General features: G+C 38.3%; 2 protein-coding genes across 5 annotated transcripts in view; one reads left to right on the plus strand and one right to left on the minus strand.

Annotated features, from left to right (window-relative positions):
* The window catches only part of METTL4 (methyltransferase 4, N6-adenosine), a 28,900-nt gene extending 22,609 nt beyond the window's left edge, over positions 1 to 6,291 (minus strand). The window contains exons 1-3 of one of the 4 annotated variants that reach the window (XM_044424075.1): positions 6,203 to 6,291; positions 3,075 to 3,553; positions 734 to 796 (exon numbers count right to left, since the gene is read on the minus strand). In XM_044424075.1, the coding sequence (XP_044280010.1) occupies positions 734 to 796; positions 3,075 to 3,497 (486 nt within the window). In that variant the 5' untranslated portion in view covers positions 3,498 to 3,553; positions 6,203 to 6,291. The other 3 variants (XM_044424073.1, XM_044424074.1, XM_044424076.1) reach the window with 3 other exon arrangements.
* Positions 6,292 to 6,688: 397 nt separating this feature from the next.
* NDC80 (NDC80 kinetochore complex component) lies at positions 6,689 to 25,490 on the plus strand. The gene is made up of 17 exons (XM_044424218.1): positions 6,689 to 6,768; positions 7,369 to 7,483; positions 8,081 to 8,170; positions 8,773 to 8,899; positions 9,279 to 9,445; positions 12,008 to 12,110; positions 12,744 to 12,830; positions 15,236 to 15,329; positions 17,427 to 17,533; positions 17,661 to 17,805; positions 18,597 to 18,802; positions 19,353 to 19,499; positions 20,197 to 20,286; positions 20,722 to 20,814; positions 21,411 to 21,541; positions 23,604 to 23,706; positions 24,915 to 25,490. Exons 2-17 carry the CDS (start codon positions 7,383 to 7,385, stop codon positions 25,074 to 25,076), a joined length of 1,953 nt encoding a protein of 650 aa, XP_044280153.1. The 5' UTR covers positions 6,689 to 6,768; positions 7,369 to 7,382; the 3' UTR covers positions 25,077 to 25,490.
* Positions 25,491 to 26,530: the final 1,040 nt, after the last annotated feature.

The following is a 26,530-nucleotide window of genomic DNA, read 5'->3' on the forward strand; positions in this document are numbered from 1 at the left end:
ACTCCGAGGAATGGTGGAGGACAGGAAGGCCTGAAGAAATGTTGTTGATGGGGTCGCGATGGGTCGGACACGACTTCGTGACTAACAACAACAAGGGTTCGAATCAGCACTTGAAACGAAGGGTAATTTAAGTGGCAATACAGTGGTTAACTGTTAGTAGAAAGCTAGACCTGCTATGCATAGTTTCTTAATCATAGTTAAAGAGCATTCCAATAGCATCATTTCCAAATAGCTGACTTCCAGCATTGCATCTCCTGTATTTTTTCCCGAAAAATTGTTTCTGCCATAGTTTGGTAATAAAATGTCATTGAAGCTCCAGCAGTTTGGTGTGGCTTTTTAGGATTCCTGTGTTTTTAAATAAAACACTGCCTCTTCACCGGGTGTTATTGCTTGCTTTTTGATGCTACCTGTGGGCTTGTGAATTACTTCCATGTGAATGACATCTCTATGAATTGACCTGTCTCCGTTTCTTTTTCCAGGGGATGGGGAGAATACAATACTTACTTTCTAAAATACTGAAATAGCAGAATTTGTAATTGAACTTAGAAGCAAAACTTATTTGAAGATGCAATGATAAATTTCAGAATTATTTATATGCAGTTTATCCATTAAACATCTCTTGACACTGTGAGCTCTGAGAGAAATATATTATACACACTGCAATGATTATAGACATGTAGTTCCACGGTCACTCAAACAAACAAGTCCACTCGCTGTTATTTTTCAGACTTACCTTTGAATGATATTCCAAAGCATCATGTTCACCATGATTAAGTTCACTGCTTCTTTTCCGTTTCTGAAGTAGATAACATGCATAAATGTCACTATTACGAACTTTAAAATATGAACTGACAACATCTTCTATTGTTCTTCATACTGAAAGTAATACAGTTGCATTTTGTGATGAGCTAGCATCCCAAAACAGTAGAAAAAATAATCAACAGCCTATTTATATGTTACAGGATGAGGATGAGAAGGAGAAAGAGAAAAGAAGGAGACTAGAACAGACACTGGGCTTCAGAGTTCTAATTCTAATTAGATATATATACTATCTAGGAGAATGGATGGTAGAAGCTATCCAAATGTTCTCTTTTGGAGGTATGTAAAAGAGAGAATCTGGAAAGCTGAAGCCTGGAAATCTTCCATTTACATTCAAACCACAGGAAAATGCAAGAAATAAAAGCATATAACAATATTTTATTTTATTTTATTTATTTATTAAAACATTTTTATGCCGCCCCATTCGCCGAAGCCTCGGGGCGGCTTACAATAGACAATCATATCTAGTTTCTGTTTTTCATTTCATATCTAGTTTCTTTCTTTTTTTCCTTTCTAGAAGGAAAGGAACATCCCAACTCTAAGCTTCATGCAAAAATTATTTTGCCTTCTAAGTTTACATGTCACTTTCCATTCAAAAATATGGTCCTAGTACAGAAATGAGGAAGTATCTTAACCTGTTTTTTCCATTGTGCATGACTCCTGCTCAGGGGTAAATTTTGAAGTGGAGGCTCTCATCATGACAGTCCCCACAGACACTCCCCTACGGTGCATCCAAAAATATATGAGACTATGTTGGTCCATATGCACATCAATTCTAGCAGTTTTCATCTCCATCAGCAGAAGGTCTTCCCTTAAGCTACTGGATCTCAAGTGGCCATTTAAAACTATCCTACTCCAAAATACTTTGAATCACAATGGAAATAATATATTGCTGCTCAGAAAATTTACCTCTTCTCAATGTACTGCGAGGACTGCAGACAAATGCAACAAGTAATTCTGGAGGGTAAGGAAGCAGATGACATGACAACCCTGCTAATCAAAAGGTGCCAACACTGTGTTTCTGCAAGTCCTGGCCCCACTACACTACAGATCCTTCTGAAAGATTGCAGCCACTGGACCTTCATTTCAGTGGCGCTAAGAGCAATGCCTACAATGCTGAATGACCATGACTGGCACTCCTATCCCTTGCTTTTGTTCTACACAAGATTCTTCTTGCTAGAAATTATACTTCTAGCTGTAGCCAATACTGTTTTTTAAGTTACCGGCTATGAAATGCACTCCCCAGAGAGGACTGCCTGGCACTGACATTGTATGTTTTTCAGCGCCAGGTCAAGATCTTTTTATTTTCCTGTCCTTTCAATGTTTAAATATTTTAAATATGTTTTATGTTCAGTCGTGAATCATTATTCATTGGATGTTGATTTGTAAGCCGTCCAGACACACGCAACGTAATTGGATGGGATAAAAATACTCAAATAAATAAATAAGTTAAATGAGTACCAATCATAAACACTGCAGAATTAATTAGCCTTGTTAGCACCACGTCCGCCACATTCTAATGCTTCAGAACATCCATACAGATAAACATCCTTACAGTATACAAAGCCAAATCCTTCAAATTCTTTGCACTTTAAACTTCCTTCCAAGAAAATAGTCAGTGACATCAATACACTTGCATGGCACTATGAGTCTAAGGTATATGCAAATTGTAGATTTTGTTACTCATTAGAACAAATTATTTCAGACAGTATGGAAGGAAAGGGACCAAGATTCCCAGGCTCACTGAAGTAAAGCATGTTCTTGCAGGAACTAGTGTTCTATCCTAGTTATAAGCTTGATATTTATCTGATTCTATATCCAATTTAAAAATACTAGTTTAATAAGTGGTATAAACTTATAATAAGCTGCACAACATTTATTATTAGTGTAGTTCAGTAGATGACAAAAAGCATATGTAGAAGGCTGGGCCCCAGAAGTAGTCTGTAACTACTGTATTTTTCCGTCTATAAGATGCCCCCATGTATAGGACGCCCCCCACTTTCCTACCCATCTCCAGATAGCAAGCTGCTGCTGCCCCCCCGTGCACGCTCGCTTGCTGCCCCCCATGCACCGTCCCTGCCCGCCGCCTCTCCGCTGCACCACACATGCTCACTGCCCCCTCCCCTGGATATAAGACACACCTCAATTTTTCAGAAAAAGTAGCATCTTATACACAGAAAAATACAGTATTTCACAAGATTTTGAATAGAACTGTTGCTAGTTACTTTGCAGCAACTTCTGTGTTTGTACTGTACCTTTTTAGCTTTAGCTGTAAAGCATGAACCATCGCTCTTGGGTCTGCTGCTCTGCTGCTCTGCTCCACTACTTTCTAAACCAACTTCAGAGCTACTTTCCTGGATTTCCAATTGAATATTTGCAGCTATATGAGGCTTAAGGATATAAAAGAATTCTTCCCGAAAAACATATGTCTCTTTCAGCATTTGATTCAATTTTGCTTTTTCAGCTTTGAACTCAGAAACAGAATCTTTCCTGTAAGTGTCTGTAGTACCTAGAGTAGCTACAGTAAGATCCTCATCTGAGGAAGCAGCAGTAACAGGTTTGCTAGAAGAGGTCAAGCCAGAATGGACATTTGAGTGACAGAGCTGGTAACCAGACTTGTTTATGAAGGAGAGGTGATCCAGAATCCACCCAGCTGACAGACAACTAACCACAGCCATTGTCTGCTTTTCAAGTTCCTTCTTCCAAAGGAATGACTGATTAAAAATCGTATCTCCTTGAAAACAAAAGCAGCAAACTTTAGAAAATTTCTCCAGTTTATCACAGTTTTGACACTCAAATCCCAGTACCCCTACTGATCCTATGCATACTTACTCGGACACAAATTTCACAATTTTCTATGGGACTTACTCCCTTGAAACTATGTGCAGGACTGCAGTGTGGGCCACTAAATTATGCAAAGAATGCTTTTACATTCTTTTTGAAAATATTACTGATTGATCTCAATAAAGGTATCCATTAAGATTAAGCAGAAGCAGACATTTCACTGTTCTTAGTGCAACCCTATTATTTAGCTTTTATTATAATTTTCACATAGTCTGTTGTAGTATTTCCTACTTTAGAGCCCAGCAGGTATTTTGAACTTCAACTCCCATCAGCCCCAGCCAACATAGCCAATTGTCAGAAAGCCAGGGAGTTGTAATCCAGAACATCTGGAAGCTATTAGTAAATTTCTTTACCACTCATTCACCAAAGTTATCTGGGCAGTACCATGTTTCTATTGGATCCCTATTATCTAAACCTCCATACTCTAAATAACTAATCTGCCATTATTGGTATTTTGCCAAAATGTGAAATTGGACTGGGTCCTCCACTTTACACAATGTCTCTTCTACTTCTCTTGCAATGAGCAGAAGAGAAGAGCAGAATGAACAAGAAAATACCATATATGAAAGTGTCAACTTGACCTTGCAAATACCCACAACAAGGGACAGTACATATAATTCTAAGGCCCACCTGTGTTCACACCATATGAAACATCCCAACAGCCAGATATTATCTTTGTCTTCTCAGTCTCATTGTGTTCCAATGAGACTGAGTACACTTAAGTACACTTATTCAAATCAGTGACTGCTGAAATGTATAGAATATATGCACAAATAGATTTGTTTTAGCTGTAAAAGCCTGTAAGAATTTACTTTAACTGAGCTTTGAACAAATTCAGCAAATGGTACTTCAGCATCACTTTTTCTTTTGTATTAAAAAGTTTTGTTTTAGAGGCATATTGTGTATATATTATAGTAGCAGCAATGAAAAATTCATGTATCAAATCTAGCCTGAGGGGTTCAGACATTTTGCTGCCTATTTTGAAAGACCCTGTGATGTACATGAATTTTAAGTTCAATTTTAGTGATAGCCAAGCAGTTTATCTCACTATTTCCCAGTGAATTACAAATATTAAATGAGCAACCAATATCTCCCCATTGGTACATAAAGTATCCATCTCAAGCAACATTAATTTTGATTGCTCTTTGTGCACACCTCCAAAACCAGAAAGCTTGTCTGAATCTCATTCTATGGTGATTTGTTTTGTCTTGTTTTGGTCAACATCTTATTAGCCATTTATATGATTTGTTAAGTGTTCAGTACAGTGCAGATAATGCATGTTAGAACTCTTTTGTCACCTCGATTTTCATCCCAACAAAATACAGATTGCAACAGCAAGCAAATACTATTTCTCCTTCTCACATTGGTTACAAATTGTGAATTTAGAACATAAGGCTCTAAAATCCTTATGTTCTAAACCCTAAAACACCAAATTACATGGGATCATGCAATTTCTTTCTCACCGGTTTCTGACAAGAAGGTAAACATTTACTTACAAATCTTACAAAACATTTTTCATGCAAAAAATAAATGTTATAATGCAAACACCTAGAATAGCAAATTTTAATTAATTTAGACTGTTTCAGGAACTACCAGCACCCTCAAATGAAGCTAGCATCCACCTGCAATTATTTCCATGTAAAAATATTCTATTTATTAAATTTATATCCAACCTTTTCCTTTTTTTTAAAGCACTCAAAGCTGTTTACATCATTCTCCTCTTCCTGCTCTCAACATTATCCCCACAACAACCACCCTGTGAGGTAGGTTGAACTGAGTCTGCAACTGGCCCAGCGTCACCCAACTACCTACTGGCTCTCTATTTAACATGCTTTCCCTTACCACAGGTTACAGTAATTTGTGGCTTCTAGGATAACAATAACATTAAAAATAAGAACAGTACCTACAGTACAGAGGAACCACCCAATGGGTTAACCCCCAAACTGTAATCAGCAACAGAAGTTAAAGCTGAGTTTCCTTAAATAAAAAATAAAGCTTTTTTGCTGGCATCTTCTAAGACTGCTCTCTCTCTCTCTCTGGTCTTTGTATTTTAGAAATTAAAGGAAATAAAACACTTTAACAGCATTCAGTTTGATTTAGTACATTGGAGTGTTTAAAACACTTGGTGCACATTATTTTGATGTCAACGTACATGTAAGTTAGAGGTATTATCATCATCCCTATCTTAGAAACGAGGTACCGAGTCTATCTTTAAAAAGGAGTACAGATACTACTATCTAGCGAGTTCACAGCTGCGATGACACTTCAACAACGAAACGCTCATGAAGCCGGGTAAGTATGCTTTACTAGGAAGTAAACCTCGTTCCGATAATGTGTGGATAGCCTTCAGTTCATGAGCCCAGTCTAAGGCAAAGCCTTCCACATGACCACTAGAATCTAGCCACGATGGGAGAGCCCGAGTTAAGAGCTTCACCTGTATGGACCCTTTGGGATCATTCGTCTCCTCCCCCACGCCCCCAACACAGGCCCAAAAATCCAGGAAGAAACCCCTTTGCTCACAAGAGCGCAGCTACCTTACCCTACGCAATGGTAGTGACGTAAAGGTACGCAAATCACGTAGCTAGGAGCATAACCGCTTGGTGACGTAATTACCATAGAGATGGAATTCTACTTTTGCATATAATTTCCTGTTCCTGAGGAAGTGACGTCCACTCCCTTCTAGGAGAGAGGATACGTCACTGCCGACTTTGCTGGCTGGCGGGCTATTTTGAAAACAGACGATAAGCGGATACAGTAGGGCGACGATAGGGGCTGTTTTCTGGCGCTTTATCAGGATTGATTCTCGCGTCCTTTCGTTCAGCTTGGCTTGCATGAGGCAAAGGGCGATTGTAGCTGGTTGAAGACGCGTCATTCTTGTGGCCTCGAAAAACGATTAGGCAGCCGTTGGGCTCTTCTGGCCTTGCTCACGCGAGCGAACTCTGAAGCTGCTTTTATTTTTTTCTTCCCTTCTGTTGTTTTTAAATCGACGGTCCTGAACGCGTTCTCCTTTTCTGCCACTGAAAAGACAGGCGCCTTAACGGCGTATTCCTAGATCTCTTTGCTCGAAAATACGTCGTATTGTGTTCAACTGAGGCTTACTTCCAGGTAAATGCATATAGGGTTGCAGCTTCAAGAACTAGAGTAGTTCTCCACTTGCTGCCTGGGTGCTTCTGAGGGTCAGAACAAATTTGGCTTTAAATCTATATTCTGCAGTTATGCCTTTTTCTGAATTGGGACCCTAGTGTGGGATGGAAAAGGGGAGTTCTAAGATCTAGGTTAGGCTCCTTCTGCATTAAAAAAGGAGGTTCCAAATACAGATTCGAAATTCTGCCAGTTTTGCCCCTGATGTGGAACCTTAGTAGCAGCGCTCATGAAAGATCCCTCTGGAGATCTAGTCTTGTACGAGGGTGATTTGGAGGATCCTCTGCTGTTCAGCAGGGCTCTCTGATTGCTTTCTCACCCCATTTGCCCAATATGTGTTAATTCCTTTCCACTAAAGTGCCTTGAGGGGTTTTTTGGGGAGGGGGGAAGGCACCGTTTCCTGCTAGGGAAGGAACAACGGTTCTGTTAACCCCTGAAACCTATAGGTAGATGGGGAAGGGTCTAGGTGGGGTTGCTTAATCCTTTTCCCTCCCCCATTTCTGACAAAACAGTATCCTTTACTTTAGCAGGCTCTTCTCAAGGCCATTATCTCTTGTATTGTAGTTCACTGGAAAACAATGAGGCGTAGTTCAAGTACTAGTCGCATCAATTGCAGGCAGTCCATCCAACCTCTCAGGGTGCATGATACCAACAAGGCTGGACTCCATACCCCGCAAACGTAAGATATATAATCTCTCTTATGCTGGGATTTTATTCTATTTCCAAAGCACACATTATCAAAATGGGAGGGGGCTGTTTTCTGTTTTTTATTTAGATTTGTTTCCCAAAGTTGCACTTTCTCTATAGTATTCATATCAAATCTGACCACATAAAAATAAAGTTGTTAAAATAAGAATGTATAAAACTTGAATAAATCTTTGTGCTTATTGTATATATGCATATGTAATGGAAGACTAGGTCACACTAATACAGTCTCAAAGAAAAAACTAATTATGCATACATGTTAACAATAACATTTTCACCACTTGATAGCAGGAATAGGTGATTTATTGAATAAAATGTAAATGTACCATTTACAAATCCAATGTACCATTATTGGAAGAAATTGCTGTGCTAATAAAATTCTACCGACTTTTCTCACTGCACAAATGGACCAATTTGCACACCTAAGATCTGCAAATGCTGTGCAAACTTGCACATAGTTCAAACCTTGGTTTTGCAAGCGCAGTATCATTTGTGCTAGCAGAATGACATTGTTAGTTACAACTCACTCTTTTCTACAACTTGTAAAAGTCAGTATTCTTTTCTTTCAAAGGCAAGACAGGAGAACAACTGTGGGAAAGCAGAGTGTAGGGAAATATGCACCAGGGACATCAGAAAGGAAAACCAGCTTTTTTGGCAAAAGGTAAGAACCCAATGGGTCACTTATACCACCACCAATTCTTTTCATTGTGCAAGTGATGGGTCCTCCCAATTGCATTGTGCAAGTTGAACTGACTACTTCTTGTGAGCTTTGCTGACCTTCTAGAAACAAGCATTTCTATTCATTCTAAGTTGCCCTGGAAATACAAAATTGCCATCATGCATGCAGTGGGGGGTGGGGGTGGCTTTGGCAACAGAATTAGGAGGGCAGAAAAGTGGTTGGGGAGGAAGTCTTTTGTTGGGTTTTGGCAGAATTTCACTAGGAAAAAAATGAGTTATTTGAGCAAGAGTACCATCTAGAAGACTTGAGCTCTATTTTTAAACCAGTAGAAGAAAAGTATAATACTTCTCACTGGGCTAGAAAGAACATGAAGATTTCTTACAGCTGTCAAGAATAAGAAAAGTCCCACCTCATGCTTTCATTATTCTGCTGGCATACTGTGGTATAGAAGGGTTGACAGATATTCTTTTGGCTGAAATTTGTAAATCTCACTTATTTTTGGAATGCAATGTTCAAGTAAAATTGCTTCCATGGTAAAATGGAAAAATGCTAAAATTATGATTATACTTTGATTTGTCATTTAGAAACAGTGGCCCTGGAAGCTTACGAAACAGTCAGTATGGTGCATTTGGAAGTATGGAGAAGATCAAAGAACCTAGACCACTTCATGACAAAGCATTCATTCAGCAGTGCATCCGTCAACTCTGTGATGTATGCAAAGCATGTAAATTATTTCCATTTAAACTGGCACTGCAGATTGATTGTGCCTCCTGATTGATCTACTTTGAGAGTATTTGTGTAAGATTAAAAGGTGGAAGGGGGATAAATAACTTAGCAGCAGGAATTTTAAAAGGTGTTAATTATCTTAATATTTCTTCAAACACTACAAGTGTTAAGCAATATTCCTGTTTGTAACCTAAAAAAAAATCTCTTCTAAAATGGCATCATCTGTGACTTTACTTCCTTAAATACATTTTAGTTTATCATACAAGTTTAACTGAATAGTAGCAATAATGTGCATCATATATGGTTTCATGTTGCTCTATCAATTGGCATCTAATATATGCTAGGAATATATCTGTTTTCTCAGTTTCTTATAACATATGGATATGGACCTAGCGTCTCTGTGAAGTCACTCCAAACTCCATCTGTTAAGGACTTTGTGAAAATCTTCACATTTATTTATGAAATCCTTTGCCCTTCTTGTGAGCTTCAGAAGTTTGAAGAAGAGATTCCAAGAATTTTTAAAGAACTTGGGTAAGTAATGGAATAAGAGAAAAATGCTATTTAGCTTTGAATATGTGTTGAAATAACCATTAGCAATAACTCGGAGTTCATGAAAACAATAAACCAAGGTTTATTATAATTAAGCTAACTTTCCAAGTTTTTAGGGTGCACTGGCAAATTCAAAGACTCTAAATATAACACATCAAGAACATATGCTCTTGTACTTGGGATTATTATTATATTGGAGTACATTTCTATACCATCCATAGCTGAAGCTGTCTGGGCACTTCAAAACATAAGTAACACATCCAGGTTTCAACCAGGCCTGACCCTGTTTAGCTTGCAAGATTAGGCAGAATCAGGCACTTAACCTCAAATGATTATCACTATAGTCCTCTGGCTCATTACCCTTAAATCACTAACAGTGCAATCCTATATGTGTACAGTGAGGTTTAATCTCAGATAAGAAAGAAAAAAAGTAGCATTTCTCATTTTAGGATTGGCACTCCATAGTTATGAGCCAGTGTGGTATAGTGGTTAAGAGCATGGAACTGGGACTCAGAGGATCTGGGTTCTAGTCCCTGCTCAGCCATGGAGCCAACTGGGTGACTTTGGGCCAGTCACAGACTCTCAGCCCAACCTACCTCACAGGGTTGTTGTTGTGGGGATCAGATGGAGGAGGAGAATGATGTAAGCTGCCTTGAGTCCTTTGTAGGAAAAAGGCAGGATATAAATCGAAAAATAAATAAATAAATAAAAATAAATGTTCTTCCTTCATGCTGTACGACCTTGAATATGTACTGTTTGGAATGAGGAAAGTAGGGCTGGTTCTATCATGAGGCAGAGTGAATCCCTTACCTTGGGTGGAGAAGGAGAGGAATTGGCCAAGCAAATGCACACACATGCTCCACTGCTAACTACTACTTTAACAACGCGTAATATCTGTAGGTTTTAATTGTGCAGCCAGGGTGTTTCTGGATTTTAATTGTATTTTGTATCATGTTTGTTTATGTGAGCCATCCCGAGGCTATAAGTGATGGGATGGCATACAAAACCTCTAAAGAAATACATGCTTACCCCACCTGTTCAGCAGCCATGAAAGAAAAAAATGCTTGAATGCCTTGCAGCAGCTGTGCCATGTCCAGCTAGCTGGTTTTCACTAAATAGAATCAAAGCATGGTACACTTAAGCCCCAGGAAAAGGAAGACCACCTTCTGTCCCCATTATTCCACTGAGCTCTCATTCAGTCTGCATGTGACAGGAGGGTGGAGATCAATAGAAAGTTGAAGTCAGGGAGATAATCCATTCCTCCTGCCCCATTTCACAGAATGTGAGAAAGCATATGATTCATAAGTGTATGCTGTCCTCTGCAGAGCCCTCTATCACACCGTTGGCAGCCAAGCTGAATAGCAAGACAAGGGTTCTGAATCGGTGAACTTCCAGTCCACAGGGCTTTAGAGTCTGACCCCTGGCTTCCCAGCCCTTCCTCCCTCAGCCTCAAGTTCTCTGGCTTTCTGCCACTCTGCCCAACTCCATCTGCTCTGCATTGTTGCTACTTTTTTCTCTGGGAGGATGTTTGGGCTTTTCCCCTAATGAGCCCTTCCTTTTTCTCCAAACCTTCATTTTTTCTAGCCACTTTTTCTATGCATCTGGGGGTTGCTTATTTTGCTCTCTTCCATACCCCAACTCTCCTTTTTTTGTGAATTTGGATTTTTATTCTTCTGTTTCCCTTCAGCTTATATCTGTGCAACTGGCATTTCCGTTATCTTCGTTGTCCTTCACTCCAGCAGTTCACTTAACTGGTATCTACAATATTTGTTTAATTTCCCTTCACCTCTCCATTTATCTCTGCATCTGAGGTTTTATTTTTTCTCCACAACTATGTCCATCTGGGATTCCTTTCTTTTAGCCCTTGCCCTTCTCTCCAGTTCACCCATTATCTCTGTATCTGAGGCACTAATTTAACTGCTTTTACCTTTTCCTTTCTCAGTGCATTTGGGACCTTTTCCTGCTATTCCCAACTTCCAGTTATCTGTGTATCTAGGATATTTGTTTATATTTACTGTCCTCCTGTTCTCTGAATTAGTTTTCTCTGAGTACAATCTTGCCATGCAATTGAGATTTATTACTTTCCTCCTTCCCTCTTACACAGTGTCTTGTTCCTCTGAATTTGGCTTTGAGTTTGCCACTCAAATTCTTTCTCTGTGCACCTGGGCCCCCTCCCCCACTGGATGAGCATGTCTCTCAGTCCTTGACTGCCAGCAGAGATCAATTACTTATCTTTCCACTTTGACAACTTGAAATATGATTATATTTTAATTAGTGTCATTGTGCTGTACTGTGAGGGAAAGGTGCTTATGGGATTTTCTTATTTGCCAACATACATTAACCAGCCTTGGGTAGTGGACACCTTCACTGGGGCTGAAGCCACCACATCAAGCAGAAAAAAATGACTTGGGATGGCCGTGGGCAGAAGGTTTTGGATGCATAGTTAAAAATGAAAGTTGCTCTTGCGCTCTTGAGACTTAAACTGTCTGCATTCTTTTAAAACATAAAAATAAGCTACCATAAGTTCTGTGGTTTTTCTTACAGGTATCCCTTTGCATTGTCAAAAAGTTCTATGTACACAGTGGGAGCACCACATACATGGCCTCAGATTGTAGCAGCATTGGTCTGGCTGATAGACTGTATCAAGGTATCACAAAACTGACAGAATGTATCCTATTTCTGTGATAGTTTGCAAATATATCACTCAGGGCCTTGTTTTCATTTAATTTTAATTTGCTTATAAATATGGAAATGTTTACTGAACAATTTGTTAACCAAACTCAAAATCATTTTGGGCTCAAAATAGTTCAAATTTAGCAACCAGTTTATTGCAACTAATTTTTTCCCGGATCTACTTTCTCTTATAAGAAGTTGGGAAGGCTTAGACTAAGCAGTGGTATCCATATGATTTGAAACATTTAAGAGCCATGCAGCATCAAACCAAAGGGCCAAACAAGTGCTTCAGGGAAAGCCCACATACATAGGCATACTGTCTCTGTTAAGAGAAGTAGCATATAGCCATCAGAACAAGGAGCCATTGTCCTCTATGAAATTGGTGAATTTCCTTTTAAATGCCACCCAGATTGGTAGGCATCACATCTTCCAGCAGGGAATTCCATAGTGTATGCACTTTCCTTCTATCTAATTTGGTAAATATATTGACAAGTGTACTATAGTATAAGAACTGTAGCATATCTATATAACTACATCCTATGAGATATTACATAGATATGAGATATAATATAAAACAATAATATTTTATCTTTTGTGTTTTATTCAGTTGTATTTTTCTATGAAAGAGAACCCACAGCCATTTGATGAAGGACAGTCTCTGGGAGAAACTGATGATGGAATTGTACATAACAAGGTATCTTAACAATCTCACAAGATTGGAGGATGTGTACTACTTTTACAAGCTAGATCAAAAAAGCCATTATCTATATCTTTAAAATTCTTTTTTATGTTTAAGTGTAATTTTAGTGGATTCCAGAGAACTGTATGCAAACCTGGTTAAATGATTTCATGGACCACTCCCTGCAGATGTCTGCAACTTTTAGTGTTACACAAATTCAAGGCTTGAACACTGCTAGTTCAGTATTCTGTTCACCCAGCTCCCCCGCCATGTTCATGCTTGGTGCAAGGGGATATTTGCTCCTCTTCCTAGGATTAGGATCTTTCGGAGGAATCCTCTTCCTCTGAGTGACACCCTCCTTCCTTGAAACCCCCACTCTCCATGACAACAAAGGAACTATCATGTAGGAATTGGGGGCCTGTTATTAAATCCTCAAGGGCCTTATCGCCAGCCTCTGTGCCTCTCAGTTTTTCCACTTCAGTCACCTTCGCTTTGAGGTATCCAACTGGCAGGTAGTCATACATGTGACTCTCAGTGCAAATATGTTGGATATCTCCTAGACCCTTGCTGGATTTTTCCTTCCTATCTGGTTTGTTATTGTTATTTAATTTGTATTAATAGGGTTGTTTGTTTGACTAAGAGAAGGTGAAGAGTTAGCTTTTAGATATTAATTGACAGTTACAGTTTATTATGAGAAAGGAGGACAGAGTTTTCTGCTTTGGTCTTCTCACCCTGTTGCTGCATTCATACAGTTGCTTTAACTCATTTGAGCGTTGATGCTTTGCACTGGGGCTGAAACACTTGATCACTAGGACTCCTTGCACTTGGAGACCTGGCTCCCTTGCAAGCCTACTCCTTATATAGTTTTAGGTAGGATGGCCCAAGTGCTGTTGCAACCAGTCTGCTTGGGGGGCCTTGTTGAAAGGCAAGGGAAACTGGTTCAACTCTTCATCTGCACCAGTTGCCAGTGAACAAAAAATTATGTTAATGATCCTGCCTGGGCATGGAGATATTCTATTTAGTTGAAAGGAGAGGACACAATGAAGTGTAACTGATTCTGAATATTTTAAATTTTTGTTATGCCACTTCGAGCATGCTGTGCTTGAAAAGAAGTATATAATGATAATTATTTTGGAGTAAATTCTATTGAACATAGCAAATTTAGTTCTGAATAGACATGTATATCCTAAGGGCCTCCACCTGCTTCTGTCATTAAGTCCCAATATATTAATTCCATTAATAGCCATTTTAATTGGTAGATTTGGCTAATGTTTTTCAATGGCTGCATTCCCTCAGAGCCAATCTGTTTGAGTGCATGATGGCAGTAAAATGAGCTGCAGGTGGGGTCACATTTTTTCTTCCTCCATTCTCATTCCTCCTCCATTCCTACCCATCTGGCTCCCTGAAATTGATTATTCTGGTTAAACCTGCTCATTTGTGAAATCTGCATGTTGCAAGCTGTCCACTTATGTTTTAGCATATTATTTAACATAGGAGAGTTTGTTGTGGGGTAATGTTTGTTATAGGAGTACTTCCAAGTTAGGGCATACAAGCCTTCTATCGCCATCCTAGTTCTAGAAATGTTTTTGGAAAAAAAAGATGAAATTGAGATTTAGGGAAGGAAGGAAGGGACGGTCTTTAGAAAATTCTCCTAACAGAAGTTTGCATATAAAAATAAATGCTAAATGACAGAATCTGTAATGAATACCAGAGATTCCCCATCCCTATTGTAAAGAGTAATCGAGGTATCCATGCAAGCCATTTTCATCCGGTCCATATGCTGCCATAATGTTCCATTGGTATATTTCTGCAATTTCCAGATGCTGTGGTATATTTTTCAAGATAGTGTAGATGACTTGTGCTTCAGCCAGTTGAAGCTAAAGCATAGGATTGTGTTGGCAACATACAGGTATGTGAGGGGATGTCACATAGAGATGGGTAGAGACCTGTTCTCCCCTGCAGAGGAAGGCAGGACGCGCTCCAACGGAGCCAAGCTCAGGGAACCAAGGTTCCATTTAGATGCCAGGAAGCAGTTCCTGACAGTTAGGACCCCGAGGGTGTGGAATGGGCTTCCACGAGAGGTCATGGAGGCCCCATTGGTGAGGGTGCTCAAAGATAGCCTGGACATGCACATGGTGGGCATTTCGTGAGTGGAGCCATCTGGTGCCGGAGGTCAGACTAGATGGCCCGGGAGACCCCTTCTGACTCGCGCTGTTTCTGTTTTGTCAAGGTCCCTTGAAAAGCAAAGTCTGGGAAAAAAAATTGTATAGAATTCTATTGCAGCTCTGACTGAAATTTTGAGAGAAAGTGTGATCTTCAACTTTAGTCTTTTAAACTTCAGCTTCAGTAATGCTAGTTCATTTGTGTTCCTTCTAAAATAATCCCTAGAATCAGACTGATTTGTATTATTTTACCCACAGCTCTTTTTAGACTATACTACAAAATGTTACGACCATTTTATGAGGGGAGGAGACACATTTGAAGAATTTGACGCTGAAGTACATTCCAAATTAAGTAAGTAGTTTTCATTTTAAAACCTAGTAGAATTAGGCCACACTCTCCAGTCCAGATGGCTGTAACTCTCTTAATTATTAATCCATAGGATTATGGGTATTCTATGTAGGCTGGCAAGTGTGTGGAGACAAAAGCTGTCTCCATGTTCCTCCTGCCTGAAAAACACTTAGGTGGCTGATTTCAGCTTTCCAAGTGTTATATTTCCTTGGAAAATAAAACAAAGAGACATCATATCTTAGCAGCACTGTCCTCCTCCACTCTCCCAAAAGCCCTGAAGTCATTCTTATGACTTTGGAGATGCAGCTGGCATGGGTTTTGCTGTGCCAGCTGAGAAGAGAGCTCTGATTCCAAGGAACAAGGTTGGAGAGATTTCCCCAATCTCCAGGCTGGTGATCTGAGCAGGTCTATGTCTGTCTAGATGCAATCAGCCATGAAATTGATTTGATAATGAGTTTTAACCTTACTTTTGATTCCTTTACCAGATGTTTTTTCTTCAGTAGTTTCTTCAGTAGAATGTTTATTGTTCTATCATAGTGGGTTTGCTGAAACATGATCCTTCCATTTTAAAGTAATGATGGCATACCCCAACCCCCCACCTTTTCCATTTTTATTAACAATGATACCAAGATTTGATTTCTAATTGTTATATAAATAACTACTTTATGCATATTCAGTTACTTCATTATCGTTACCTTCTACTCATAGTTTGAGTAGGCTATCTCTATCAAGAAGTATCTCTAGCTAAAATTTAGGGAAATAAATCTTAGTGGACTATTGGATTTGTTAATTCTAAATTGTTGAGTGTTTATAAATTTTGTTATGCTTTGTATTTTAAAGTGCATCTTCTATTCTCGTTTTGTATATCACCTTTGAGATATTTTTCATATGCTTAAATGATGCATAACTTGGTATAATTAGATATATTGTACTTGGCATTCCAGTGGCTGAATTATGTAAACATTTTAAAGCTTCGATTAAAGTTTAGGTAAAACTTGTACCAACTAGGCCAGGAGATTGCAGGCCTTTAGTATTAAATATGATTATGATAGAATGGGATATATTACATAATGCTCCTCCATCCAATGAAAATGCAGAAGATGTGGTTCAGAACACAGGATTCTTGAGTAAATTGTATTTTTGGTTGTTCTAAAGGTGGCAGTATAAACCACTGAAATAGCTTCAGTTTATTCAGTGCAGCAGTGTCTTGGCAGCAGAAAAAGATTTGACAAAATAGTTGGCTTGCCACTTTGATTTATTTTACCCTCAGGCACTTCCTGCCTTTTCCACCTTTCCATGAACTTTGGTTTTTCCTCTTTTGCTGTTTCCAAACACATAATTATGTTTACTTTTCCTTAAGGCATTCCCTTATTTCTGATAGTTCAACTTTTTCCACTAAGCATAAATATATTTTAGTGGCATCATAAAGGACCAATCGAACCTTAATCAACTGGAAATGGTCTCATAATATGATCTGAGGGCATATGATGCAGGCACATTAACCAAAATAATTAGGATTGAGTCTTGTCAGTCTCTGGATGGGAGATCACCTGGGAAATTCCAAGTAAAAAGAAAGGTGGGATGTACTTTGGTTTGTTGAAGTATTCACTTCCCTTAGACTTTTCCATATTTTATTGTGCTATGCAACCTGAAACAATTAAATCTAATTACTACTGGATGTATATGATACTTAACTCAGTGATGATGCAAAATTTCCCCATGGAAGAAATGGTAAACAAACATTAACTGACACTTATTTGTTCCTTATATGAGTATTCTCTCCCCACTCCTCCAAGTCAGTACCTGGTATCAGCACTTACAGCTTTGGTAGCAATTATAGCTATGAATCTTCTTGAGTGTCAGATTTGTGCATCTGGATCTTGGCATGGGGTGAATACTTCAACAAGAACTAAATAAACCAATGAAAATGACTAATGTTGTCAAGGAAAATGACAGTCTACTAAAGATCTGTAACTTGTATTTCATTGAAGAAGGTGCAAATTTTGAACTATATAGTTTGTGAGTGTTTTGTTTTGTGCCTCTTTATTCAGAATAACTAACAGGTTGACTGACTAGGGGATTATATTGGTTTTCTTTCAGAGGATCTTTTTAATACACATGAAAATCGTATAGAGGCACTGGAAATGGAAGAAAGAAGGCTTAATGAGGAGATTGCAAGGCGTGAGAAGGAGCGAGAAAGTGAACCAGTTAGTTAATGGCTGCAAATGGTTTTAGCAAGATTATTCCTGCACTACTACTACTTTTTACAATCTAATTGTATTGCATTGTGTTAATTAAATAGCAATCTCCTTTCCTTCTTTTTCTATGCTAAAGGACCGTTTAGTGACTTTACAGAAACTGAAGTCATCTTTACAAGCAGATGTTAAGAAATATGAAGTTTATATGGATAACCTGGAATCACATTCAAACAGTATCAGTCAAAAATCAAAAAATATTACTGAAGAATGTGAGGCTGCTGGTGAGGACAAAATGCTGTTCATCAAGAATTTATTTCATTCTCTCCCAGTCAAGAACTTTCTAAAAGAAAATAGACAGTTTGCAGGCCTTGGAAGTGTATGAAACCACTGTCTCCAAAAACGGGATTTACTGCCGCTGCTATCACTGCCACAACTGCCACTGCTGCTATTACATTGCTTTTATATGCAGTCTATTTTTCTTTTGTGAGGAACCCAAATCAGCTTGCACATTCCTCTTCCTCTCAATTTCATCTTCACAAAAACCCTATTAGGTTGGGTAAGCTGAGAATTAATGACTGGCCCAAAGTCACCTAGTGAGCTTCATGGCTGAGTGGCAACTGGCATCTGGATCTCCCGAGTCCCAGTGCGACACCCTAACAATACACAATACTTACCTTAGTCATACAATGTCATATTGTAACAAAAAGAATGATGAAGATGATTAATTCCACTTCTATACCACCCAATAGCCAAGACACTCTAGGCAGTTCATAAGCACAGAATCAATAGTAAAAATGGATACAGTAAAAATACAAAAGGTAAATAGTTTAAACAATTTCATTAACATAATACATACTTTTTACTATGCATATAAGGTACTTTATAGCATCAAACTACATGGTCAATGTCCTGTATACTAAGTACATATTTATGCACTTTTTGTGTAAGATCCTCTAAAAAACTATACAGATGTGAAATAATATCAGTGTTAGTCGTCTTGACTCCTTAGTATTGTTTGCAGCTGTCTTTCATTTTGTCTTAACTATGTCTTATACATTTCTCTTAAATTTAGCCATGGAAATTGAAGCACTGAAGCAGGAGAATAGTAATCTGAAGCTCATCTGTGATAATCAGAAGTACTCCATTGCAGATATTGAGAGATTAAATTGTGAAATAGAGGAATTGCAGCAGGCAGTCAATAAGCTAACCAAGGAACTGGAGACCGAACAGCATCAGCTGTGGAATGAGGAATTAAAATATGCTAGAGGAAAAGAAGCGGTATGTGACTCTAAAACTAAAGTTAAGAAATGAAAGATTATCTCTACCCTACAATGGTTTTAAATACTGTTGCTGCTATTCATCAAAAACAATTAAATGGCAGGTCTTAATTCTGATGGTAGAACAATGATTGTCACTTAGAGAGACACTTTTGTTAGGCTGAGGATGTGATATTAACAATTTTGTATTTACTCCTTGCAAAGGAAGCAGGTGCGGAACATGGACAACTTTTGTTCCTTGGGAAGATTTCAGTGTTGCATATTCTTATTTATGGTTGCTGGCACTAAGCACCTCTGTAAACTATGATCCTGGCACTAGTTGAATAACTGTTTTTTAAATCATACCTTGAAATACAAGACAGGCAGTATTTTTATGTCCAAGTGTGAAACGTACATTTGAGAAAACAACCCAATGTATTTGAAAGCAACACGCAGTATTCTGAAAGATATAAACATTAATGATCCTGAAGCAATTCTAGCCTTACTCTTATATAATTTATTCACTGCAAGGTTTCAGAGATTGTTTTGCTTTATTCTTTTCCTCTTAACAGATTGAAACCAAATTGGCAAATTGCCATAAACTGGCTCGGAAACTGAAACTAATTCCTTTAAATTCAGAGAATTCTGCTGGTTTTGATATTAAATTTAATCTCGATGCAGGAGCAAATTGTCTGGCCAAGTACACAACTCAGATTCGTGTAAGTATATGTTGAAGTCTTACTGTAAATGTTCTTTTTAAAGAATAAAAGGCTTTGAAGAATTTTACCTATATGTTTTAAAATGTTTAAATGGACAAGGAACTTAAATATTAAAGTTCAAGCACAATTCATCACAGCACCTATCAGCCTTGTTTACTATGCCCAAAAATTTGCTTAAGCATAATATATCTATTGGAATATGGTGGCTATGACTGTATATGCTACCTTTAGGTAGCAGCAAGCCCATGAATACCATTTGCTAGAAACAGCAATGTGAGGTGGGGGGACAATATTCTCCTTCTGGTTCTGTTTGTGGGCTTCGCACCAACATCTGACTGCCTTCTGTAGGAAACAAGATGTTCACTAGGTGGGTCTTTGGTCTCATTCAGAACACCTCTATGTTTGCTTTTGTGTGTATTTTTTAACAAGTACAGTATAACAAGATTCTCCAAGGAGGTTTCATGTGCTTTAAACAGACCTCCCTAAAGTGTAGTCAGTCTGCTGTTCAGAATGTTGATTAGTGATTTGGTTGAATGGGAGATCTCCTGTCAGTTTATGGAAAAGTCTCATTCAGTCTGAATTCTTCTTTTAGAATGTTTAATTTCTAAAAAAAATTAAAAAAACACAGTAATTGCACCTCTGAATACACACATTTTTTATTTTTTTTCTTCTGTGATATTCATTATGATCATGTCAGGCTCACCTTGCACACCTTATGAGCAAAACTGAAGAAGAAATTGTTAATGCTACAAAGAAAAAAATGGCTTTAGAGGACGCTTCAGAACAAGTGAGTGCTTAATACCTTGGCCCTGCTGCACAATCCACTATTAATGCAAAGCATATGTATAACCATGATTTTATGCAAAACATACATAAGCACAGGTAGCTAGTTGGAAAGAAAAGGGAATCGCTGATAATAGATTAAAGAAGGAGTTAGTGAGGGCTTTGAAGCCTTCCCTAGTTGTGTTCTGACCTCAGGCTGCAGCCTGCACATTTTCAATCTCTACTTAGTATAAAGGCGATATAATTTGTAAGAGTGCATATTTTTGAGAGGGGAACGCTGACAAGATGCTTGATTTCAAATTTGTGAAAAAGTATGCGGGGACTGATCTTTGGCTGCCACCACTGCAGATACAGACTCGAAAGAAAAAGTCTAAATCAAGAGACACAAACTATTTTGTGTCTTTTCACTGTTTTATTAATTAAATGTGTATTATTTAAGGTAAGCACAATGGAAACAGAAAAAAATGGCAATCTCAAAATACTAAGAGAAGAAGCCCAAAAACTGGAAGATCTTTGTCAGCAGAAAATGAAGGTAGGTGACATGCTTGTCTACCCATCGTAAATATATGTAAATAAGTACTTCTAAATAAATATTTTCAAGGTAATTACTGGGAGAGAGAATGTTCTGCTTTTAAGAAAAGTTATCAGGAAATGAGTAACTGCTTTTTCAATTGACAGGTTTTGCTAGAAAGTACAAAATAAAATTGTGTGTAAAGGACAGGTGCTTCCCTTTGACTCTTCACTGGAAAATACCATAATGATTGAAAAGAAAAAAGATGGAATAAGCAGTGGGAAAACATGGGATGATTGAAAATGGAAGGCAACATCTGAATCCTGAGTAAAATTCTGTGAATAAGGCAAGGCAATCACACCATGAAAGCCTTGTCTGAAAGCATCTACAACATACAACAAGCATCCTCACATCCCACATCTATCTGCAACTTCAATGGGAGCTACTGTCAATCAGCATAAGAATATGTATAACTTATTTTGCCAAGACTGACAGAAGGCCATTGTATTATATGTATAATTCCATTTCCTCTTTTAATATGTGGAGTCTATGTACACTTACTAGAAACATAATCCCATTAGCATGTTATGAAAAATTAATTCATATATCTTTCACAGGAAGTTGAGGAAAAAGAGGAGAAAGGTAACAAAGAGTTGGAATTGTTGGAGAAACATAAATGTATGCTTTCTGGTGGAGTCGATGAAGGTGTCAGTGAAGCTATGGAAGAGCTATATGAATTGCAGTGCCGGTAAATTTTTTAAATTGATATTTTCTGAAATACAAAAACTTTGTATATGAGTTATATATGTTTTGTCTTAACTGACTTTATTATTGTCTTCTTTTAACTAGATATAGGCTGGATTAATATAGAAATGTAATAAATAATAATAATATACCACAACAACCCTTTGTGGGTAATAACTAAACCAATTCTCATACAGTGGCTTGTGTATGGGCCACAAGCCACCCCAGCAACCCATTGCTTGTTCTGGGGGGGGGGGGGTGTTCTATCTACAATGGATTTTTGCGTCATCCAAACCTGAACAGCCAACCCCATTATGGGCACAGGAAATCGGCTAGCAAGCCTTTTGACAAGAACAGCAACATATCCTTACTGCCCATGTCATGGTTCACTTTGGCAAACACCAGTAGCAGTCATCCCCAAGGTGCCCAACTTGCAGTGGGGAGCAGCTGACAGAGTCTCCCTCCCCCCCCCCGCCCCATGATTGTGAATTGTTGGGGCTTAGCATAGCATTTTTGGCTGTTACTTTCCTATCCCCCTTTGGGAATCAGAAAAACTGTCGGTAAAGCTGGCTTTCCTAATCCCCATTTTGACAGCTATGGGAAAGTCCCTCCAAAGTAGGGTTGGGATGAATGCTTTCAGAATCCCTCCCTCTAACATCCTGTGGCCTTCCTTTGTGCTTGGCCCAGTCCTGCAAAGCGAGCCAAAGCAAGAGGAAGTCCATGAATGCCTGTGTACTTCTGGTTGTGCAGTCAGCAACCTTCCCCATCGGGAAGAATGCAGAAGGAGGATACACTGCTGGAGGCAGCAGGCACAGATGAGGAGTCCTGCATGGGGTTCAATTCCTTGTAAAATCTCTACCAACAGTGGACATGCTTGCTAGAAATTCAGACTCTGGGCTGCTGCAAAGTGGCCCAGAGTCCAAAGAGCCAAGACCAAGAAATCCAACAGATTCCCACTCACAGATTCTTTGCACATCCCTGCTCCAAAGTGCCCCATGGGGGTTCTGGACTGAAACACACACAAGTATATATTACAATCCAACACTACCAAGTTCCCACTCAAAATTCCCTTTTTAATAGTTTTGACAACTGACAATTAAATTTTGACAATTTTCAGGTTGTAAGCCGTCCCAAGATGCTGAGGCATGTGGTGACGGCATATAAAAGTTTTAAATAAATAAAAAACTGTTAAAATGCCTTTTCTGTTGAAAGAAAGAGTAATCATATTTATACTTTTCCAGGCACCTAGAAGTTCATGAAAATTGTTCCTATAAGACTTAGTATGCTATATAAGTTTACTAATAAAGTTTAAAATATTCTACCTGCTAGGAACTGTAGTGGGGTAACAGATTGGCAATGATCTTGCTGTGAAGGGGATTTAAAATGCTCTTCAAAACCCTTCTCATAGCTAAAAGTCATTGTGCCTTTAGTTTTTGTTTACAGCTTACATTCAGATAACTGTCAAGAAAAAAAGCAGGGGAGAAAATGTATCTGAAGCCTCTTCTGGGCAATTTCTAAGGTTGATTCCTGCTACCCTCTGGCAGAAGGCTCTGGCCTTTATATTCTCATAGCTGAGGCTTGAAACCCCTTCAGTAACTCAAGTGTAATCATTCACAAATCATTTACAGTCACACAACTGCCAAGAACCAAAACAGAAAACCTGGACAAGACCCTCCAAAGGGTGGCTTGGCTACTTTGGAAGAGCTGGTTTTACCTGTCAAAAAGATCAGGAAAAATAGAATAGAAAGCAAAAAATACCGTGGCATACACAGAATGGCTCACAATCACAGAAGGGCATGGGAATACTTGTTCCTCCCGCAATGTCTCTTTGGTTACCTGCAAGAAGAGCTAGTGTGGGGGAGGACAACAGCACATTGTCTTGTCTTGGGGCTCATTGTGGGCTGTCTTACACACAACCAAGTCACTGTGGCTTATTGTCAGAGTGAGTTAGCCTGATGGGTGAATGCACCAATGAATTTTAAAAATTATGGTAACATTCCTCTAAACTCCACAAAACTTGTAAAGTAATTGTATTGAACAATTATTGTGATGTATTTACCTCCCAGATTTCAAGTGGTTATGCAGACAACATCGGAAGAGAGCAGGAAAGTGCACAAAAATTTACAACATCTTCTAGAACTAATATTTACTCATCTTGAGTCTGTAGAGGTAACCCATGCTATATTAGATAAAACTATCATTTTTGATTTTGAGAACTCAAAGCAGCCTTGATCTGTGATACTTCAAATGCTTAGTTTTTCATGAGAAAATGTGTTGTTTCATATAGGGGTGGGCAAAAAGTAGGTAGATGTTTTGTTCTCCAATTCTCGACATTCCTGACAAGTGCTTCTGAGATCTGGAGATCTCTGTTCTGTCCATCCCTAGTTTTACCCAGAAGGAACAGAGGTTTGTAGTACAGCATAAGGTTTGCATACAGAAAGTACCAGGTTCAATCTCTGACCTCTCCGGTTGCACATCAGACACTGCTCTTGCTGATCAGAATAGATCAGTGTTCCGATTCAATATGATGCAGTGTTATGGATTTACTCTAAATGTGGAAAAATACTTAACTTTTTATCCTTCTGTTCTCATATACATGCTGAAATATCAACTGTCTTGTATCTTATAACCTAGAATATGGAGTATTTAAGGCTCATAGGTGGATGGTTTTTAATTTTAGGGGTTTTTTCCCTGGTTTAGTTTTCTGCCTCCAGCACCCATTGGTAGGGAGATACAGGGGAAGCACTAATATGTAGACAGGATTTTCGGTAAAAATGGTCATAACACTTATTTGTTGTAGCTTACATAGCTTTGCCATGGCACAAGGCCTGGATTTTACCATCAAGCAGTCCAGCTGCTGAGGCTACAACTTTAGTCTCAGGTCCATCCATCAGTAACCACCATATGTTCAGCACCCAAGGCTTCAGTACCTCTTGAGAGGGTAGGAAGAACTACAACAGTGATAGCCAGTACCATTTGTAGGGTTATATTATAAGCTGGAGGACCAGACCAGAGAAAGAATACTTTACCTGGACAACTTGAGAGGAAAAGAGCTTGCAGGAGGGAGGTTAAGTCACTGTGAAGAGCCTGATAGTCAGGCATATCCATGCAAAAAACTGCAAAGTCTGGAAACCATGCAGAATTTCTTGCCATGACACATGAACCTTAATTCATAATTTTATCCTTTGTTTTATACAAATGTTAAATGTTACAGATAAGTCAACTGTTTACAGCTGTGCTTTACAATGAATCTGTTAAAATGTAAGGCTTTCTGTATTGAAATTATATTCAAGTTATTTCAGCTATTAAAATTTAAGCTGAAATTTGAAACACAAACTGAAACCATGCAATAATCTTACCTATTATATTTTTTTTAGAAGTACCTGATTGAACAGAATGCAAACATTGATAGAGAATTCCATGAATTTATGTTGGAAGATCCATTGGCTAACTTGAGAGAAATCCTAGACAGTTACAAAAAGAAGGCCAATGCTTTGTATGTCTCAAAGAATGAAAATGTTGCCTATATATTGAAGTAAACATTTCTTATATATTTAACCTTGGTTTATTTCCATAAACATCTTTATATTATGTGTATTTCATATGTGAGAAATATTTGAAAGTAAAATAAAGAACCTCCTTATGGCTGTTAATAAATCCAAATATAACTACTGTTTAAAATCCATGCCTGCCAGGTCAATATCTCAGTTTGAATGAGGTAATGTTTCAGTCACTTGGAGTTGTAACTAATGTCAGTTTACCTTCTCGCTCATTTAAATAGGACTAGTACTTGATATAGCCCATAGTGCCATCTGTGTATGGACATGTGAATGCATGGAACTGGATCAGGGCCATGATGGGCTTGAAATTGGCAGACTGGACTTCTCACTTCACCCAAGTTTAGAAAACAGGCATATCATAGTTTTACATATAAAGAAAGCTTAAGTACAGCAACAGTGGAGCTAACAATTACTATATTTTGCATAGACAATAGTCTGTCATTGTTTCTTGAAAAAAAAGTCCAAGTCATGCATTAGATATGTGTAGGACACTTATTTGTAAGTGGAAATGAAGCTACGGCTAACCCAGTTCCATCATCTAACCCTGAATGAATAGATATTTGAAAATGACCCCACAACTGCTTAGACATGGGGGTTTCTTTTACAGAAACCTGCTCAGTCCACAAATGTAAGAACTTTTCTGAATGTTGGTTCTGATTTTTTCATGACTGTAAGTGGCTCCAAGGGTATCTGCCAGTTTAGAGCAGTGCCAGCAACACCATGCCATTCCTGCCTCAATATATCATTGCCTTATATTTATACCCCATTGGTAAACTCGAGACTACTTTTCTAAAGATTTGATTAATGGGTTGAAAAAAATACACTTTTGTTGGGTTGAAAAAAATACACTTTTCCTGATATTTCAACATAAGTTCTGTGAAGAACTTAAATTTTAGCATGGAATTTTTGATACTTGCAGAGTTCATTGACCTGGTCAAGTGTAACATATTAGCTTCTTCTATTGTTGTTGAATTTACATACAGCCCTGATAGATGCATTTGGAACCACTTACAATCATTTAAAAATCATTTAAAAATCAATGATACATTTAGACTGTATTAAATAGCCAGCAGTGAAATTAGTAATTATAGCGATAGATAATGTTTAAATGCTTACTGGAAAAGGAAGGATTTAACCCTGCATCTAAATGTGTACAGTCAAGATGCCAAGCAGACACCAGGATCTTCTGGGAACAGCATTCCATAGACAAGAGGAACACTATAGAAAAGAAAAAGCTCTTTTCCTGGTAGTCACCCATCATATTGTGGGTAGCAGCAGTGGCCACACCAAGAAAATACCCTCTGAAGATGATCTTAGCAATGAGGCAGGAACATTTAGTCTAGTAAACCAAGCCCCAGGCTTTTACTGAAATGCAAAAAGTTGAGTTTCAGTTGTCAAAGAGATTATTATACAATGAACACTTCTCAGACACC

This window comes from Varanus komodoensis, unplaced genomic scaffold (assembly GCF_004798865.1).
Source record: "Varanus komodoensis strain SLA01 unplaced genomic scaffold, ASM479886v1 scaffold14_1, whole genome shotgun sequence".
In the NCBI taxonomy this organism is placed as follows: Eukaryota; Metazoa; Chordata; class Lepidosauria; order Squamata; family Varanidae; genus Varanus; species Varanus komodoensis.

Coding starts and splice junctions, on each gene's coding strand:
- NDC80 (XM_044424218.1), top strand. CDS start 7,383: ATGAGGCGTAGTTCAAGTACTAGTCGCATCAATTGCAGGCAGTCCATC. Junction 18,803..19,352: donor ATGCTAGAGGAAAAGAAGCG/GTATGTGACTCT, acceptor TCCTCTTAACAG/ATTGAAACCAAATTGGCAAA. Junction 23,707..24,914: donor CTCATCTTGAGTCTGTAGAG/GTAACCCATGCT, acceptor TATTTTTTTTAG/AAGTACCTGATTGAACAGAA.